The sequence below is a fragment of the Sceloporus undulatus genome, chromosome 2, assembly GCF_019175285.1.
Source record: "Sceloporus undulatus isolate JIND9_A2432 ecotype Alabama chromosome 2, SceUnd_v1.1, whole genome shotgun sequence".
In the NCBI taxonomy this organism is placed as follows: domain Eukaryota; kingdom Metazoa; phylum Chordata; class Lepidosauria; order Squamata; family Phrynosomatidae; genus Sceloporus; species Sceloporus undulatus.
The window spans coordinates 278,173,624-278,191,343 of NC_056523.1; the positions used below are offsets into that span (position 1 = coordinate 278,173,624).

General features: G+C 36.7%; 1 protein-coding gene across 5 annotated transcripts in view; it reads right to left on the reverse strand.

The window, feature by feature from the left end:
* Positions 1–641: 641 nt before the first annotated feature.
* The window catches only part of SLF1 (SMC5-SMC6 complex localization factor 1), a 50,007-nt gene continuing 32,928 nt past the window's right edge, over positions 642–17,720 (reverse strand). For 4 of the 5 annotated variants that reach the window (XM_042449204.1, XM_042449202.1, XM_042449203.1 and 1 more), the window contains 9 exons: positions 16,423–16,560; positions 15,826–15,985; positions 14,008–14,155; positions 12,244–12,389; positions 9,610–9,776; positions 8,981–9,114; positions 6,628–6,720; positions 5,833–6,015; positions 642–1,731 (listed from right to left, as the gene is read on the reverse strand). In XM_042449204.1, the coding sequence (XP_042305138.1) occupies positions 1,232–1,731; positions 5,833–6,015; positions 6,628–6,720; positions 8,981–9,114; positions 9,610–9,776; positions 12,244–12,389; positions 14,008–14,155; positions 15,826–15,985; positions 16,423–16,560 (1,669 nt within the window). In that variant the 3' untranslated portion in view covers positions 642–1,231. Of the gene's footprint in view, positions 4,878–5,832; positions 6,016–6,627; positions 6,721–8,980; positions 9,115–9,609; positions 9,777–12,243; positions 12,390–14,007; positions 14,156–15,825; positions 15,986–16,422; positions 16,561–17,720 lie in introns of all 5 variants that reach the window. The other variant, XM_042449206.1, reaches the window with a different exon arrangement.

Sequence of the window (17,720 nt, forward strand, 5' to 3'; positions counted from 1 at the left end):
TCCCCACTGCAACCTAAGTTGTTAAAATGACGTGAAAGCAACCTGTGTACAAGGCAACAAAGAATTTCTGTGTTGGAGAAGAAAAGGCTTCTTTTAGCTTTCTTGTTAGAATCGGAGGCAGCCTCTGCATGGCAGAAATACAATGAAGATATGCTTTTTACCCGCTGTACACTGTTTTTGTTTGTTCCAAGACAGAATATTCTCTATACATAGTTAGCAAAACTAGTTTTGCCAAATTTCTCTTCCTAGTTTTAGTATTAAGCTTATTTAAAGCTAACTGTTTTTATCTCAGAGAAACTCTTCACTTCCAATGTGAGATTTACCTTGGTGTACATGTTGGGGGGGGTCAGTGGGTGAATTGGTTGGTAGCATTGCTCTTTGCCATCTCTGTATGACAGAGCTATGGAGTTCATTCCCCTCCCACCCATTTCAAAAGACCTTTCAGCGGTTTTATATAGGAGAAAACTATTGCTGAGGTGAGGCTACATAAAGTATGGATAAAAAGTAGGGCACTACTAAGATTTTAGAAGTATATAAGCATCCAACTCAATGAAGATTTATGAAGCACTGTGCATATGTATTAAACATATTTTACAAGAATTTAGAATGCCATTGGGAGGAAAGACTTACTGAGCAATGAATTTCAATGCAAGTTGTTTATTTCAATCAGGTACTAAACACACACTTTATGGATTACTACTGTGGTAACCAGAGGCAGCCAAACCAGATTTAATGAACATACATTCAATTCATGTAGGATCACTGTCTGAGCAAACTCAGCTACCAAAGCAATGAGACTACAGCCCAGGTCGCAGAAAACAGAACAATTTTGCACTTGGTGAAGGAGCAACGGTGAGCTTTAGCCTCACTTGTTCCACCTATCTAGAGGAAATCAGAAGTTTCTTTTGTTTGTTTTTTGCTTCTGATTCATAACCACCATTATTGTGATGCTTAAACTGTGGTTTGTTTAATAATTAAGAACAAGATCCAGATGTTCCTGAGTTCAGACACTATAAAGAAATGCATAGTCCAGAAATTGATTATTTTCTCCGCTGGTAGACAAAAGGAAGTGAAGTGAGAGTTTCACTGTTGTTCCTTCATGTAGTGTGAAACCATGGTTTACTGTTAACAGCAAAACCAAACCAAATATAGCCTTCATCGTTCCCCATACACAGATATTACCATTTAATGATGAATGAAGCCATTGAAAATAAAAGATTACCAAGTCAATTTACTTTGGAAGACTGTTGGTCAAATTAAGCCTAGACATCTGAACTGTCATTGAAATTTGTTGTAATGCTGCTACAAAAGCATTTTTCTGTTCTCCTGGGCCATTTGTAAGATTCTCAATTGTTTCCTGAAGATAATATGGAAGATTTTGAAAAGTATCAATCTCTCTAAAATAAAGATTTATTAGCCAATGGCTAGTATTAAACTTGCAACCATCTGCTGTCACCAGGAATGGATGTGAGCAGGTTGACTTTTTAATGCTTACAGAGAAAGGTTTAAATAAGTTATATACGGAGCAGAAGTTCAGCAACATCTTGCAAAATAGCACTGTCCAAAATTCTGTTTGTTGATTATACCAACTGCTTTCAACTTTAGCATGAAACTCCTCAGCTGTCTCTTCTATTTTAACAACATTCAAAAGATGTTGTTTAGTAGTCACACAGTTTATATGATCAAGTGGAAAGTTTCCCTCAGAATCTTTCTGCTCTAGCAGTATTGGTCCTGCAAAGAGAAAAAAAAACATTAAAAAGGAAATAGTATCTTAAGTAACTGAACAAGCTGACAGGCTTTTTGAACCATCTGTAAGTTGCTTTTCATACTTTAATAATTTATGATATGATAAGTGGCCATATCTGGATCACCTTATTTAAAAGCCATTTTCTACAAGAGCAGGTACTTTTGGCCTGCTATGGCTACATCTAGCCTGATACGTTTTTTGTTTCTTGATATAATGGCACTTAACCACTCAGCTATAGCAAAAGCTACTATTAACTTATCAAAAATAAAACCAAGAAAAGTGGCAATGCCTACTCACTTGGGAGTAAGCTTCATTGAACTCAATAGAACTTACATTTTAAAAAACATTTTAAAAATCTATGTGTAAGATTGCACAGTAAAGTAATTCAACACATTTAATTAAAGACCAACATTGTTCCTTATTTTAGTGTGCTATGATTTTCTTTGCATTAAAGGCACCAACCTGATTATCGTTTAACTTGCACCATTTTTATTACTTTCTCCAAGCGATAGTATCTATCAAAATACATTTCTACAAAACATTTGTCTAGCAAGCACACACATACTATACCCATCCTAGAAGGGGATGATTCTTTTAAATCAATTATAAAAAATTAGACAGACAGTAAGCCTTCAGATAAACTTCAATGAAGAGGGAGTTGTTAAAGTAAATGGCAACAGTCTCCATAGCGAATTGAAACAGAGTTGGGAAAGAAAGCTGTACTGTGGTAGTTGCCAAGTTACTGAATATTTCGAATACTACAGTCAAAAGGCTGAAGATTTTTACACATTTAGAGGGAACAGTTTTTGCAAAACCATTTTGGATTTTAGCAAGGACTGATTCACAAGATTCTTCTCCTCCCTTTCAGAGCAGAAATGCCACCCACATCCATCTTTAGCTACTCAAGTTCAAGACTCAGATCTAGGTACATTTTTAAGTACCAGCTGAACAAAAAGGGTCTTTGCCTTCCACAAGTGAATGTATCAATTAAGAAATAGGTTACAGAAGCTGGCAGTGGTTGCAATATGAAGTAAAGAATACTAGAAATATCAACTTTTCCCCCAATGACTCTTTGCAAAGTCTTTATTCTGTGCAAGGTCACCATTATTAAGTCAAAATAACAACTTTTGATTCCATAAAACCCCTATTCTATTGTTATTCTATTATTATTATTATTATTATTATTATTATTCTTCTACTATTCAGTCATAGTACTATAAAGACAATTTATTTGCTTTTAGTATGTAAATGTAGTGAAAAATTGCTTAGTTGTGTCCATCTCAATTCAACAAGTGTGTGTAGGATGGTGTCTGTTAACTCAGAAGGGTGATCTGTATAGCTGTACACTGAAAACCTGCATCACTTGTTTGGAAGGTAGAAACTGATTTCAGGCTTATTTTTTCTCTCTGACATACGATCAGGACTGATCCTCTGTTTTTTTGGATAGGGAATGATACTACTGTTGGGTAGTGATGAGGGAAAAACCTATAAATTAACATTATCATATTTAGGAAAACTCAACAATATATGCAGATGATGCTGGATTACAGGCCATACTAACAGAAGTAGTTTTCTTAGGGCATGCAAACAGAAATTGTCGTCACACTGAACTTGTAAGCTTTCTTTTAGTGAGAAACAGAATTGACCCTTATGTATATACAGTAGATATCTTTCTTCAGGTACTGAGGGGGATGGTATGCTATTCCCTCTTCTGCAGCACCAAAAGATTTTCTTGCCCCGATTTACTGATAAGTCCCAGAAACCATGACAAGAAGGCACGATTGGAGAAGAAATGAAACAATATCAGCACTGAGGTCCTAAAGGGGCCTCAGTGCTGCTATCATAATTTGATTTCTGGCTATGGGATGTAGCCAGATGCTTCTACCATCCTGCCTGCTCTCTGCAAAGCATGGAATGATCGTATGGAGTGGCTTGAGGGTTTTTCCAGTAAGTTGGGAGGAGAGTATATGGCTCAGCATAGCGTAGGTCCGCATACAAATATTTATACTATGCTGAGGGGGATGTTGGATTGCAGCTAGTGTGTGTTAAATAAAATGCTTTGCGGTGCAGAAAAAAATGTTAGAGTAGTGTTGAGGATAGATACAGGTCTACCCTTGAATAAACTGCAAGAAATGGGAGACACAGCTTCAAATTACAACTCAGCTGTAAGGCTCATTAATTGACCCTGGACTAATCACCAGCAGGTTTGCTGTGAGAATAAAAGAGTATCCTGCATGCTGAATTAAGTTTTTCATAGAGGAATTATAGGATATAGATGTCATAAACTGTTGTGTTGCATGTGTGTGGAGAAGAGTATTAGCCATATTAATTAAGATAAATAAATGTAGATACAGGCTGACTCTCCGTTATCCAGAATTCTGAAATAAAAAATATTCCAAAATATTCCAAAATTATCCACATGAGTCAATGAGATAGTGACATCTTTGCTTTCTGATGGCCCAGTGTGTATAAATTTTATTTCATGCACAAAATTATTTAAAATACCGTGTATAAAATTACCTTCAGGTTGTATGGATATGGTGTATACGAAACATACATGATTTTAATGTTTAGACTTGGGTCCCATCTCCAAGATACCTCATTATATATATCCAAAATCCAAAAAACTCTAAAATCCAAAACATTTATGGTCCCAAGCATTTCAGATAGTGTAGACTCAACCTATATTACATTACAGGCTTATTTTCAAAAACTAAAATAATTAGATGGCTGCGATGGCATGGGGATTAGGTTGGGAGGAATGAAGAAAGGCTCTCGAAAGTAGTTAGTCACCAAACATGGGTAACTCTACACTGAATGTGCAACACAGTTCCTGTCATGTGTTGTCAAACTGTTTGACAGGCCAAAGCCTGGCAGATGACAGCAAAGATAAGTCTGTACACACAGTATGTGCAGTTGCCACAAGACCTTGATGGATGAAAGTGCAAGTAGATCTTCTCCCCCAGGACAGGGGTATCATCCCCCAGTCATTCTTCACCGACACCCAGGAAAAATGCACATCTGTCAGTGTAATGCCACATTCTATTGAAGACCTGGACTTGCTGTAATATTGGCTCTTGCATCACTTAGACCAATTGCAGAGAGGCCAGGTATTGGCTTAGAATGTCAGCTGCATGGTGCAACAGATAAATAAAACACCTGGGAGACAGCATTAAGGTTCAGCCCAACATACAGAGACAGAGAAGAGCAAGGGATGTATTGATTGTGAAAAGATGTCAGCCAGAGACAAAGGAAGTAGCCTTTAGGGGGCAGGAGAAGACTACAGATGTACAGAGATCTTCTAAAGTAGTTAAAACCAGCACAATGTTTGTGTTTCTTAATTAAAACACTATATGCAATACATTATTTTACAGAAGAATTAGCGTAACAGCCATACAAATGTGGAAGCAGGATAAAAGTAAAACTAGACTTAGTTTTTAATATTCTCGCTATTGCTTTATCAAACTAATCCCCCCCACTGCAAACTTAATTTTCTGTGTACCAATGTGTGTGTGTGTGTGTGTGTGTGTGTGTGAGAGAGAGAGAGAGAGAGAGAGAGAGAGAAAGAAAGAATGAGAATGCAGGCTAATATTCTGAAGGGTAACTTGTCCCAAGCAGTGTGTACACAAAATGTTGTAATTTTTTAACTTGCTTTATTTTTCTTTGGGAATATGGGAATTACAGCAATTAAATAATTTCCCCCCCTTGGAATTACAAGACCTTCTAGAAACTGTTTTACCAACCAAATCATCTTATATTTAGGTAGCATGTGATTAAGCTAAAACATTTTGAAATTGTAATGTAAAATCATGAGTTTATGGAAGTGGCATGCAGTCCATGTTAATTTAAATTTATAAACAAAAACCTACAGGTCAGCTAATATGAGAAGCAGCCAAAATCCTAAAATTTACTAAAAATAATTTAACGGACAAGATGAATGAGTGTAAACATGGCAAGATATACATCAATATGTATAAAAAGAGCTCTAACATTCAAATGTTGTCTCAAACAGCCTCAAATTGTTATACTCTTCTGTTTTTACAGATTCAATTTTCTCTAAACTTACTTAACATAAACACACTTACCCCCATGCTGAAGTAGAAGCTCAGCAATCTCTACATGTCCGTTTGACAGTGCATCATGCAAGGGAGTCACTCCATTCACTTGACTGAACAGGTTTACCTCTGGACAATGTTGCAAAATTTCACGGACACACACTGTGCTACCATGGTTACAAGCTTCATGCAAAGGCGTCCAACCAGCATTGTCTGAATTATAAATCAAGGGAAGTTTGGAAAACAGTAGAATTAGTAGAAGGATGCTCATAGTACTGTAAATCAAATTCCATAAAAATAAGAAACCTTTCCCACGTCATTCTAGTATTAATTTTAAAAAATGAAAGCCATATGCTAATTCACTATTAAAATGAAATTAATAAAGAAACATATCCCTAGAAGCAAAGGTCTACTTTCAGTTCGATTCTGCAGTAATCTGATTCCATAAAGCAGAATATTGTTAGTGTTAAAAACAAGCCATGAATTTGTACTCAAAACCTAATTAACCCAGGTGTATTAGCTCATTGCGTGAAATTCTAATCCTGATTTAATATAAAGCTACTCAGTTTCTACTCACATGCCTATAGAATAGATTATGAGATAAATTAAAACCACTTCTGTGCTTTAATGGAAAGCTCACAAATACAATTAAATGCATTGAATGGTTTGTTCAATAAACTGTAGTTACATGCTAGGCATAAATCTTTGTTTTAAATCACAATTCTCCAGAAGAAAAACAACGAAGGAGAACTTGGAAACACAAGCATGTTACAGTTGTTTGGAAAAGATCATGGTGTGTGCAGTACAGAAAATAAATTTACTTACCTTTAACGTTGATATCTATTCCTGGGAGAGAAAGAAGATGAATCAATTTCTTCACATTGTTGCTTTTGCAAGCAAGATGCACAGCTGTCTCTCCTAGCATACAGAATTAATAGATTAAACCAGTCTAGACAAAATGGCAACTGAAGAAAATAATCAAAGTGCAGGGAACTAGGAGATATGGCTACTTGCCAGAGCATTCAGTAATGAATAAGATTTTCCTTTGTCCTGTTTAAACACCTTTTAAGAAAATTCAAAAACCCCACAGAGCTTCTGTTCCATCAGAGATCCAGCAATGAAACTGCACTGCTAAAGGGTTAACCCGGGAATTATCTCTCCCCCTACAACCCTCCTGTTCAAGCTGTAAAAGCTTCAATCACATTATAAAAGCACTGAATGATCACAGAACACCAAAAATGCTTGGTTTTGAAGCAATAAAAGTTTAGAGTGCAGTTGCCCTCCCTTAAATTTATTCATGAACCTACATTAAGTGTATGGTTCTTTTTATACAGCATTTGTAGCTTAATTCAAATGAATGTTTCTGGCTAAGCACGAGTGCCTCTACACACTCAAGTATAATTCAGAACTTCAAATCCGTTAACAGATGGTTTGCTGTTTCTCAATAGGCTGTCTGGCTTGCCTACAGTACCAGAAAGAAAAGGAGGGGAGAGGGAGAGAGATTAAAAGAATGAAGCAGTTCTAAGAAGTGGGAACACAGTCTCGTTTAGAGCTAAAAATGAGCAAGAAAACATGGAAGACTTGAACTGCAGTTTACAGATAGTGGCCCAATTAATGCAGACAAGGTGTAAAATTCTGATATTTATCCATAGTGTCTTTTGTTAAAGAAAGCTTATGAAAAATGCAATCTGAGGTGCATGAGGACGTAAGTTCCACAGCTAACATTTTGGTCTTCCCCTTCCATTTACATACAGTTGATGATAGGTTAGTAATTTTGTACCTACATGCAGAAATGATGGAGCCAAGAAAGTAGACAGGCCTTCATCCAAAGTTGAATTGTAAATTCCTGAATATTCACCCTAAACTATTTTGCATGTGTTACTATTTACCTTTAACAGGATTTTATTCTTAGACAGAGCGTCTGGATGCTTGTTATGGGAAATACCAAAGTCTTTCCAAGTTCCCATCCTTTAGACATTTCCATATTAAATGGTAATTTTATATTCATTTGCGATCCAGTGTGGTGTAGGGGTTTGAGTACTGAACTAGGCCCCTGGAATTCAAATACTTGCTTGATCATGGAAGCCCACTGGGTGACCTTCGGTAAGTCACACTCTCTCAGCCTCAATGTCAAACACCCTTTAGATAAATCTTGCCAAGAAAATCCCATGATAGGTTCACCTTAGGTTGCCATAAGTTGGAAACGACTTGAAGCCACATAACAACAACAAACAACAAGTACACCAGAAAGATGGCCATTGTGGTCTCTTCTATGTTTCTATATCAGTAGGAGAAAAGGAAACTACTTTTAACTTTGCATTTCCTCATGTGGTTAATGAGAATTTAGCAAAGGAGGAGAATAAAACCAAAATCCAGGTAAAATGAGGGTTCTTTTTTCTTTGACTGACTCAAACATAAAATTTACAATCTAAATCCATCCAGTGTCAGATACAGACTAGTGTAAGTGCATTTTATTATACTGGTAATCTAAGTGCAACCTAAATAAATTACTATGCTGCTATTTTAACCTTCACTGTTTGGATCCCAGTGAAGTTAAGACTTAAAGCCAAATACATTTCATAGCCTGGGCTGAATGCCTAGAAGAAAACAGTCCATATGTTTAATAGGGCTACATAATATGGCATATACTTGTCTTTGTTCACAACGTTTGGGACTGAAAGGGATGAATACTGAATTAGACTTTCAAATAAGAAGATGATGTTGATCCTTCCCAAGCATAGGTTGAAGTAGATTAGTGAAGCAAGGCAGTCATAACTGAAATGGATCTATTTAAGATGCACCCTCAATTTATTGCTCTGTGTGTGTGTGTGTGTGTGTGTGTGTGTGTGTGTGTGTGTAAGACAAACACGCACACACACAGAGAGAGAGAGAGAGAGAGAGAGAGAGAGAAGGACAGAGGGAGGGAGGATGGATGGATGGATGAAGGCAGGAGGGCAGGAGAAAAGAGAAAGAATGCTTGCACAACAATAAAAGCTGAATTCTATTGTATATAATATCATCTCCTTTACTTTAAAAACTTGACATTATATAGCATCGAACACAAGGTAGTATTACTTGACCTATAAAATTGAGATATCATTTCATCTTTACCAAAGCCAAATGTGAAACTATTGAATGACTTCTGAAGTACTGAATTTGAGTAAAGAACTCACAGTACCTTTAATATTAACCTTGTAAATGTTCGTCTGTTTAGCTGAAGAATGATTATTTTCTTTGCCATGTGACATCTCAATTTTGGCTTTGTTTTTTAATTTCTTTGGAACAGCAGCAGAGTTACTATTGTTTTGTGCACTAAAAAAGCAAGAAATGACAAAAGTACACTCAATTTAATTTACATTTAGTAAAAAACACACCCCACTGTGTTATGTACTAACAGGTTTATGTAGAGACAGATGTATTTATATGCTTTCAGATTTTGAAATTTGAGACTTTATTGTAGTTTTGAAACATTCACTACAATATGTACTTGTAATAAACTCAGCAATCATTCAATATAAAGGGCGTAAGCTGTTTTTAAAAAAGTAATTCCGTGAACAGATCCATTTCTCTTGGGAAGCAATTTACATTAATAGTGGAAAACTATGTGCAGTCTACATATATACAAAGAAAAGAGAAAAGAAAAAGCTTACTCCATCCAGATGTGTTACAGGATTAAAACAGAGCTTTCTGCCAGTCACAGTAATTTGCAGACAACAACACAGGTCACATAAAGTTCAAGAAATGTGTCAGGTCAGAAGCTGTCCCCCAAAGCAGAATAAAACTGGTGATGTTATAGGTATTACTTACGGTACATCAGGCAGCACTTCGGCTTGGTTCTGCTTATCACCATTTAGCATCAGTAATGCCCTTTGAGACTCAGGGCAAGGCCATTGCCCTATTTTTTCTCTCTTTCCTTTCTGCATGTTCCCTGTCTCACGCATCCATATTTGTAACACAGGCAGATAGGAACAAACCTGTTGCAAAAATGACACTTTAGTCTGGGTATGTTTAAAGATGACAGTAGCACATGTCTGGCCATTAGAGCTGCTACCAGCTTCTTTCTTAATATTTTTCAGATTGTCCAGGGCTTACAAAATTATTTTGAATATTTCTTAAAGTGTGAAAGTGTAAAAGTAACTCCCATGTGCCCTTATAGTTTCTAACAAACTCACAGAAATTGTGCTGGGTAAGTGTTCTACTAAAAACTATTAATATTGCCCTAGCACAGATGTCCAGAACAAAGAATAGTATAAGATAAAGAGAAGCCCAGAAGCCAGAAAATAGTCATTCAGCTTTGCACTCCACTAGCTGAAGCAACATCGTATTGAAGCTATACCAACATATCGTTCCCAATCCATTGTATCCTCCCATGCAGAGTAATAAATATTTTGGACATTTTTACAAAATATTTTCCATCCTTTCTACAGGAAAAAGATAAAAGAATGAGAAATTTAGCAACTATCCTGCTTTATCAACCAGGAATGGTTGCAAGGATGGAAGAGGTGATATTTATTAATTTCTGCACTCGTCCTGAAGCTCCTTGAGCTCCCCCCCTCCCACATCTGCTGCAATACTGTGGGACATGGCACGGGGAAGCAGAAATGTAGAATTTGCAGAAATTACCTTCGCATCATTCCCAAACATGGTTCAAAAATGATCTTGAATTACAAATCCCACTGTAGTCACCCAGCATTTTTGACAAATCATAAACTGATCCTGTATGCTCTGGTTAGGAAAAACAGGTCACTGGGTTGTCTATACAGTGACACCTTGAAGGGTTTTGTGTGACATCACTGGTCCCCAAACATCTGCCTTTTGGCAGAAATGGGCTGCAGCATTTACCTCCATCGCTTCAAAACATTGGACCTCAGCAGAAGAGATGGTGTGAGTGGGGTAAGCCTCAGTGGGAGGAGAAAGGAGAAACCCTATGTTTTTTAAAATAAATAAATAAATTTTTAATTTTTAATTTTTTTTAAATATTCATTTAAAAATTTCTTTTAAAAAATCACATCTTACAAAATTTTCATTTTAACCACATGAAACTATGTGCAGCACACCTGTCCCAATCACGGGCTTGCCACCTGTGGATTTGAGTATCTGCAGACAGCAAGCACCGTTGATTTCAATGGCTGTAGATGCACATAGCCCCAGGAGAGCAGCTGCACACACTGCCACTGAATACTGTGGGACTTGAAGTTCTGCAGTTTTTGCTATCCGTGCAGGGGGGAGGGGTCCAGAAGAGAATTCTTGCGAATAAGAAAGGCCCCCTGTGCATGCAAATACATTTAGGCTGTGTGTATGATACATTGTAATTTAAAGGTATCATTTAAATTTTCTAGTTGTTTATGTCACAACTGCTATTACAGTCAGTGATATACAGGGATTATGATTTGTGAATAACATTAGTACAAAAAAGATTACTAAGGATTCTTTATCATATGGTATGGTAGGTCAAGGGGGATCACACCATGAGTTACCACACTATGTGATGCCAGCCCTAATGACTCCACTGCCAAAAGGTGTAAGGAGTAGTAAGAGAATTGCATGTATCATCTTGCTTGCTTCTCCTGCTCACTGAAGTAGATAGTTGCAAAACATTGCAATTTCAAAACATTGTAGTTGCGTAATTGCAAAACATTAGAGTGTCTGTAGTAGTTATGGAACAGGGACATTTGTATGAGACTAAAGGGTAGTCACCTTCCATGTCAAAAACATTATGGTAGACTTTTTGTATCTCCAAAGCTGACTCAAATGGTGGATATAGCCTTTCAAATATTGGAATTCATGCCATCCTGAGCAGTGATCTTTGTTGTCTATTGTAAAATAACTTCTCTGTGTGGTCACCATAATAATGTCTCATAAGTAGCCAGTTCTTCTTCATGGTCTCTCAGTGACTCACACAAATGAGTTAATCTGTGCCTACATAGTGCCTCTTTCAGAACTTTCTATGGTGTTCTGAAGGGGTTTTCCACAGATTCCTAATATAAAGTATTTTTTGTATGGCTTCACCATTTCCAGCAAATAGCACTAAAATACATATGCACCAAATGATTGTGGTAACAAAAATGATGCATGATTTCAACCATATCTAATTTTTAGGGATTAGAAGGAAGCAGGCGCAGATGAAATATAGGTATGGCTGACGTATTGGGTAGCTAAAGACAAAACCATTAGTAGCATGGCAAAATCTATGAACAGAAAGAGGTTTTCCAAAGGTTAAAGTAATGAAAAGTAATGAAAAAGTTCAGGGTTTTTCACATAGTGTTATCAAACAATCCATTTACTATTTAATAATAAATATTTTAAGAAACTAAAGTTTAAATACCCATTAAATACTGAGGTAATGCTTGGGGGAAGAGGGAGTAGCATGCAAGGACATGATTCACTACTGGTATAAATCATTATTTATTGGAAATTGTATTAAGCAATGATAACACTTACTATTTTTTCAAGAGAGAGTTGTTCAGTAGAAATGAAAGTATTAGTTTGGTAACAGAACTTTTTAAAGACTGCTTCTGCAACATACATTTCAAGCCAGAGAGATGGAATGGAAGTCACGAATATTTTTAATTCTTCTGGTGAAAAATCTGAAGAGAAGAGAGAGCAGAAGAAAACTTTAGACCAGGAGTGGACAAAGTGTGATTTTCAAAGCTTTGTTGGGCTACAACCCCCATTAGTTTTGTCTAGTGCACTCAATGAGAAGAAATCTTGGAAGATGTATTCCAACTATAACTGGAGATCCACAATTTATCCACCCTTGCTTTAGGCAGGCAGAACAGGGGAAAAAACCCTGATATTCATATCGCTGTTGCATTTGTCCACTTTATTGATATTCCTAAATTATCAGGATTACTAAATTGGTTGACTGAAAAAAATTAATAAAAAGGAAAAAGTTATCTGATGATGCCTATCAGATTTTCAAGATTGAAGTTGATAAAATATAAGGTAAATGACATCATTGAAATGCTGTCTATAAAAGCTAAAATGTCATGGTTTTTCAATGAAGCAGTACATCAAGTCAGGAAATTTACAGTATAAAATGGGGATACTATGAGGGAGAGAACCTTTACTAGGAGAGATAATCCATACTGCAAACATTCCTGTAGATACAAAAAAAAAAAAAACTTTTAGCAATATGAAAATAATGTAAATTGTATAATCCATTAGGATATTCTGTACAATTAGCTCACCTTCTGATAGCCAATATTCTTGAAAATGCAGATCATGTATATGACACATTTGTGTCAGTTGTAACATGACTGACAAGGCTATTGATATAACCCTAGCCTATAGCAAGACATGTGTACATTTGCTTAAATATGATGGCAGTAAGGAGGTCAATGTTCAGAGCCGGATATAATGCAGGGTATTCCAATTTTAAGAGTTTGAAACCTAACATGGGCTCCTCATGAAACAGACTCTTAAAGCAAGTATGAATGAAATTGCTACTCTGGGGACAGGGCTATGGAGAAGTATATAAATTCAGAAATGAAATATATTCAACTTGGACTTTGTAACACCAAGACATAAACAGAGATTAAGGCATATTGTAGATAAAAGACACAGTTTGCTTAACTATATGACCATGTTTTGCTGATATAAGTCCCTTACAAATGGGCACCACAAACTGTCTCCGATTGTAAGGATACATCTTTCAGTTTATTAATCATGGATATGGTTCAGGCTGAAAAGTTATGATTTGCACAAAACAAAAACAATATCATTCCTGCTTGATTATTTAAACTTTCCTAAGCACTGAATTATTTATTTGACGTAGGTAGGAAGCAAACAAACTATAACCATGAGTCCGCAAGACTTGAGCAGGGCAGTTGATGATAGGATGACCTGGAGGTCTCTCATTCATAGGGTCACTGTAAGTTGAAATCAACTTGACGATAGCTAACAACAACACAGTAAAAAAGAAGGCTGACCAGGCAGGTACCTTATTAAACCATGCTGAGTAGGGTGAATAAAGGTAATAATGAAAATCAAAGGATTCTGAGATAAGGTTTTAAAAGAGAAAGTGCAGAGCTGAAGAGGAAATTAGACATGGGTTAGGGTTTACCTCATACACTGATTTCAAATCAGCAGCCAAATATTTCATTACAAATCTTCAGCTTGCACCCAAAGAATGAAACACTTTACATCCAGGTCAACAAATTATACTTTTTATGTATATATATGAAAAAAATGTATTAGCCTTACCATCACAAGAAATAACAATATAAGATGCAAGATCGTCAGCTACAGGATGCAACACATTCCTGTCCATCATGAATCCAGAAAGAATCCAATATTCCACTACAGTACCCAAAATTCCATTAAGGAGCTCAGCTACCTCATGTTTGAAGATCTGGAAAAGATTACAATCTGTGTTTTATCAGGAATCGTATTGCTAATGAAATTTATCACAGTTTCTGTTCAGTTAGCAACTTTAGCATTTGGTGACTGGCTATGGTGACTATGAGCTCTCTCCCCTACCTTTGAGTATGTCACAGCATCACTTTTATTTTAAAAACCAACAATTGACAGTTCCTTAATTTGGTCCTTATCAGTTCTGGTGTGCAGCAGAGGTTGCAGCCAAAAAAAAAAAAAAAAAGTCAATTCTATGCTGTCAGTTCTATGTGTTCGAAAGTCCCTGGATATGGTAGGGATGCTCATCTGGGAGATTTGTATCTCCCAGTCCATAAAACCCAATCATCTTCTTCAGCAGAGTGAGAGAACTGAATAATGAGCAAACCCTCTACAGCTCCTTTGAAAAGATGTCCTACCCTAGTCTTCATCCCCATTCTATGCAGTGGAGAGGTTTAAATCTCCCATCACAATGGAAAACAAACCCTCCCTATCACGAACACTGCATGGATCAGAGGGGGGTGGGTGGGAATAGACAATTTGCACATTGCGAACTTTCCTATTGGAGGACCAATGGTGAATTGATCGTGGTGGTGATATTAGGCAGAGAAGACTTTCAGGACCAAAGGAGGAAACAATTTTTAGAATCTCAAACTTCTAGCCTAGCTGTCATGCTAGGACAGCCAGTTTCAGAGGCAACAACTTTAGCTCGCAACCAAACTTTTTACTTGCTCTGTATTTTGAGAATGGGTCTGGAGTCATGCTAACTGGGGAATTCTACAAGTTGTACTTCAAAAGAGTTTTCAGCCAACTTCTATTAGCAGAGTATACTGAAGACTGCAGAAATTACTTCTGACAGAAAATTTTATCTTAACATCTTTGGCACAGCTTCTCAGGTACACCAGCTAAGTGACAATGTATTTGGCACTACAGGTATCTGAACAAATTCACAATTAGAAGGCTTAATTTTCACAATGACTTAAAACAAAGTTTCAAAAATTGATTAAGATGATATTAATATTAGTCATCATTGGCATCACTAACCCAACTTTTAAAATATTCCATTTAAAAAAAAAATTTTTTTGAAATTTGAATTTTAAAATATTCTGGGGCTTCTCCTTTCTCCTCCCACTGAGCTTCACCCCACTTCCACCATCTTTTAAAGCACTTTAAAGGGAAGCAGTTGAATGCCACAGCCCATTTTGCCAAAAAGTAGATGTTTGAGAAGCAGTGGTGCCACCTTCCCCCTTAAGGTGTCACCTGGTGTGGTCCGCACCCCATGCACCCCCAGTGATGCCACTGCTACACCATGCTGGCTCAAGCAAAAAAAAAAAATGGCAGTGGGAAATGTATTTTCATTAGAAGACTGTGTGATCTGTATTACTACCTCCTTCTGAGTGACTGAGATGTCACATGACCATGTACCTTTAAAAATGTCAACAATCAATGCGTGCAAATGTTTGAATCAATTTTTTTACCTTCCTACAGAACAAGAATATATGCTTGTATTTTACAAGATATAAAGGTACAGAGCTTTATTGACAGAGTCCTTCTAAAAGAAAGAAATAAAACAAAGAATTATTTGGCTCTCCTTACTCTTTGTGACATAAAGAGAGAGAGAGAGAGAGAAAGAAAGAGAGAGAGAGAGGAAGAGAAAGATCAATCACATACATCTTTTGTCTTGTACTTTTCTTTATAGGAATTTGTGACCCAGTCTGTGAGAATATTTATCTGCTTGGTGAAAAGCACTGATTCATTCCCTAACCAGAAGGTCTTCTGAAGAACTGTCTCTGGCATCATCTGCAAATGTGAATCAACTCCTTCATATAAACTTGAAAAAAAAAAAAAAAAGAATGCATTAGCTATAAGGATACTTAAAACAAAGCATACCTTCCATCCAATTCTGCAATTGTTATAAATTAGAACAAAATGTATCCAATTCTGCAATTTAGAATAAATTTGAACAAAATAGTATTGTAACATTTAATATACTAAAGACAGAAAAACAAACTGCAATTGAAATTAAACATTTGTACATTTAAAAAACAAAATGAAAGCACACATCCTTCCAGTAATCAAAATCAGAATAGCTTTCTTCTTTTAAAAAGCAGGACATCCTCTAGTAAAAATATGCAAAAAAAATATTAGGTGGGAAATATTTAAAAAGTTTAGTTTTTAAATACCATATGTTGAAGGTAACACACCACCTGACTGTAAAATACAGGTAAGAACAATTTGCTTATAGGGAACTTTTTAATCAAAACACACCTTCTTGTTAATGCCAGCACTTCAGCTTGGAACAAATTCAGGATAAATTTTATCAGATTTTTGTGAAATGTTTTCTCATCATACATGATTTCTGAAACAGGGACTGAATGACAAACACCTTTGCAGTAAAGACAAGACCTTGAAAGAGAAGCACAGTTGAAATCAAATCAATTAGAAAAAAGAGGATATATTCCAGGGGCTTTTACCAATTAACGTTTACATTCACACCCTTCTACTTCAAGGCGCACATGTGTGCATGCAGCATTGTGTGTGCAGTGAGCATACCTAATCCAGATGAGAGGGCAGAATCACAATATTCTCCCCACCTCTACTGTCATGTTCATGTCTGAAGGGAAAAACTTGTACCTGTGGAGATTCTCTGTTCGTCAGAATTCAAATTATCTTTCTGTCTTATGTGGAGAACCTCCATGGATACAACAGACTCTTCTCTTCAGACTCCTCCCATACTTCACCAAACAGCTGACTGATGGGATTTCAACTTTTCCCACCAGTTAGCAAGTGTGCAGTTGAGATCTGAAGGCATCTTAAGTTACCTACTGAAAGTGAATGACTTTACAGAGTGGCCAGGAAACTCAAGAATCTAAAGATAACTGAAAACAGTTAAGCACATATCTTGACTGCTGCAGGTTCTTTATCTTCATGTTACAACCCCAGAATTTCCATTCTCCATTCTCCAGCCTTAGAGCAGCTAACCAAATATCACTATGATGTTCATATGCAAACCATGAAAGCTAAACTCCTCCCTCCATAATTGTCATCTTCTGGCCTCTGAGGGAGTTGACCAGGCAGGCCCAGCTCCACCAGGGTTAGCCTGAAGAAGAAGAGCCCTCCCTCCAGTCCATCTGCCTTGGTCCAGGCCTCAGAGGGAGAGAAGAATGCTAGACCTGATCCCCTCCCTCCTCTTCTCCTTTTGTGTCATGTCTTTTTAGATTGTAAGCCTGAGGGCAGGAAACTGTCTATTATCCCCTCTGTTGTAAGCCGCCCAGATTCCCAGTGACTGGGCTGCATATAAATAAATCCTATTATTATTATTATTATTAATTATTATTATTATTATTATTATTATTATTATAGATCCCTCACCTGGTGCAGCTTCTCTGTAACTGCAAATGGCATACTGTCTCACAGCATGATAACTGGGAGACTTACCCTTTGTGATCTGTACCAAATGGTAAAGGTAAAGGTATTCCCCATTGACAAGGTTAAGTTGTGTCCAACTGTAGGGGGCGATGCTCATCTCCATTACTAAACCGAAGAGTCAACATTGTCAGAGACAC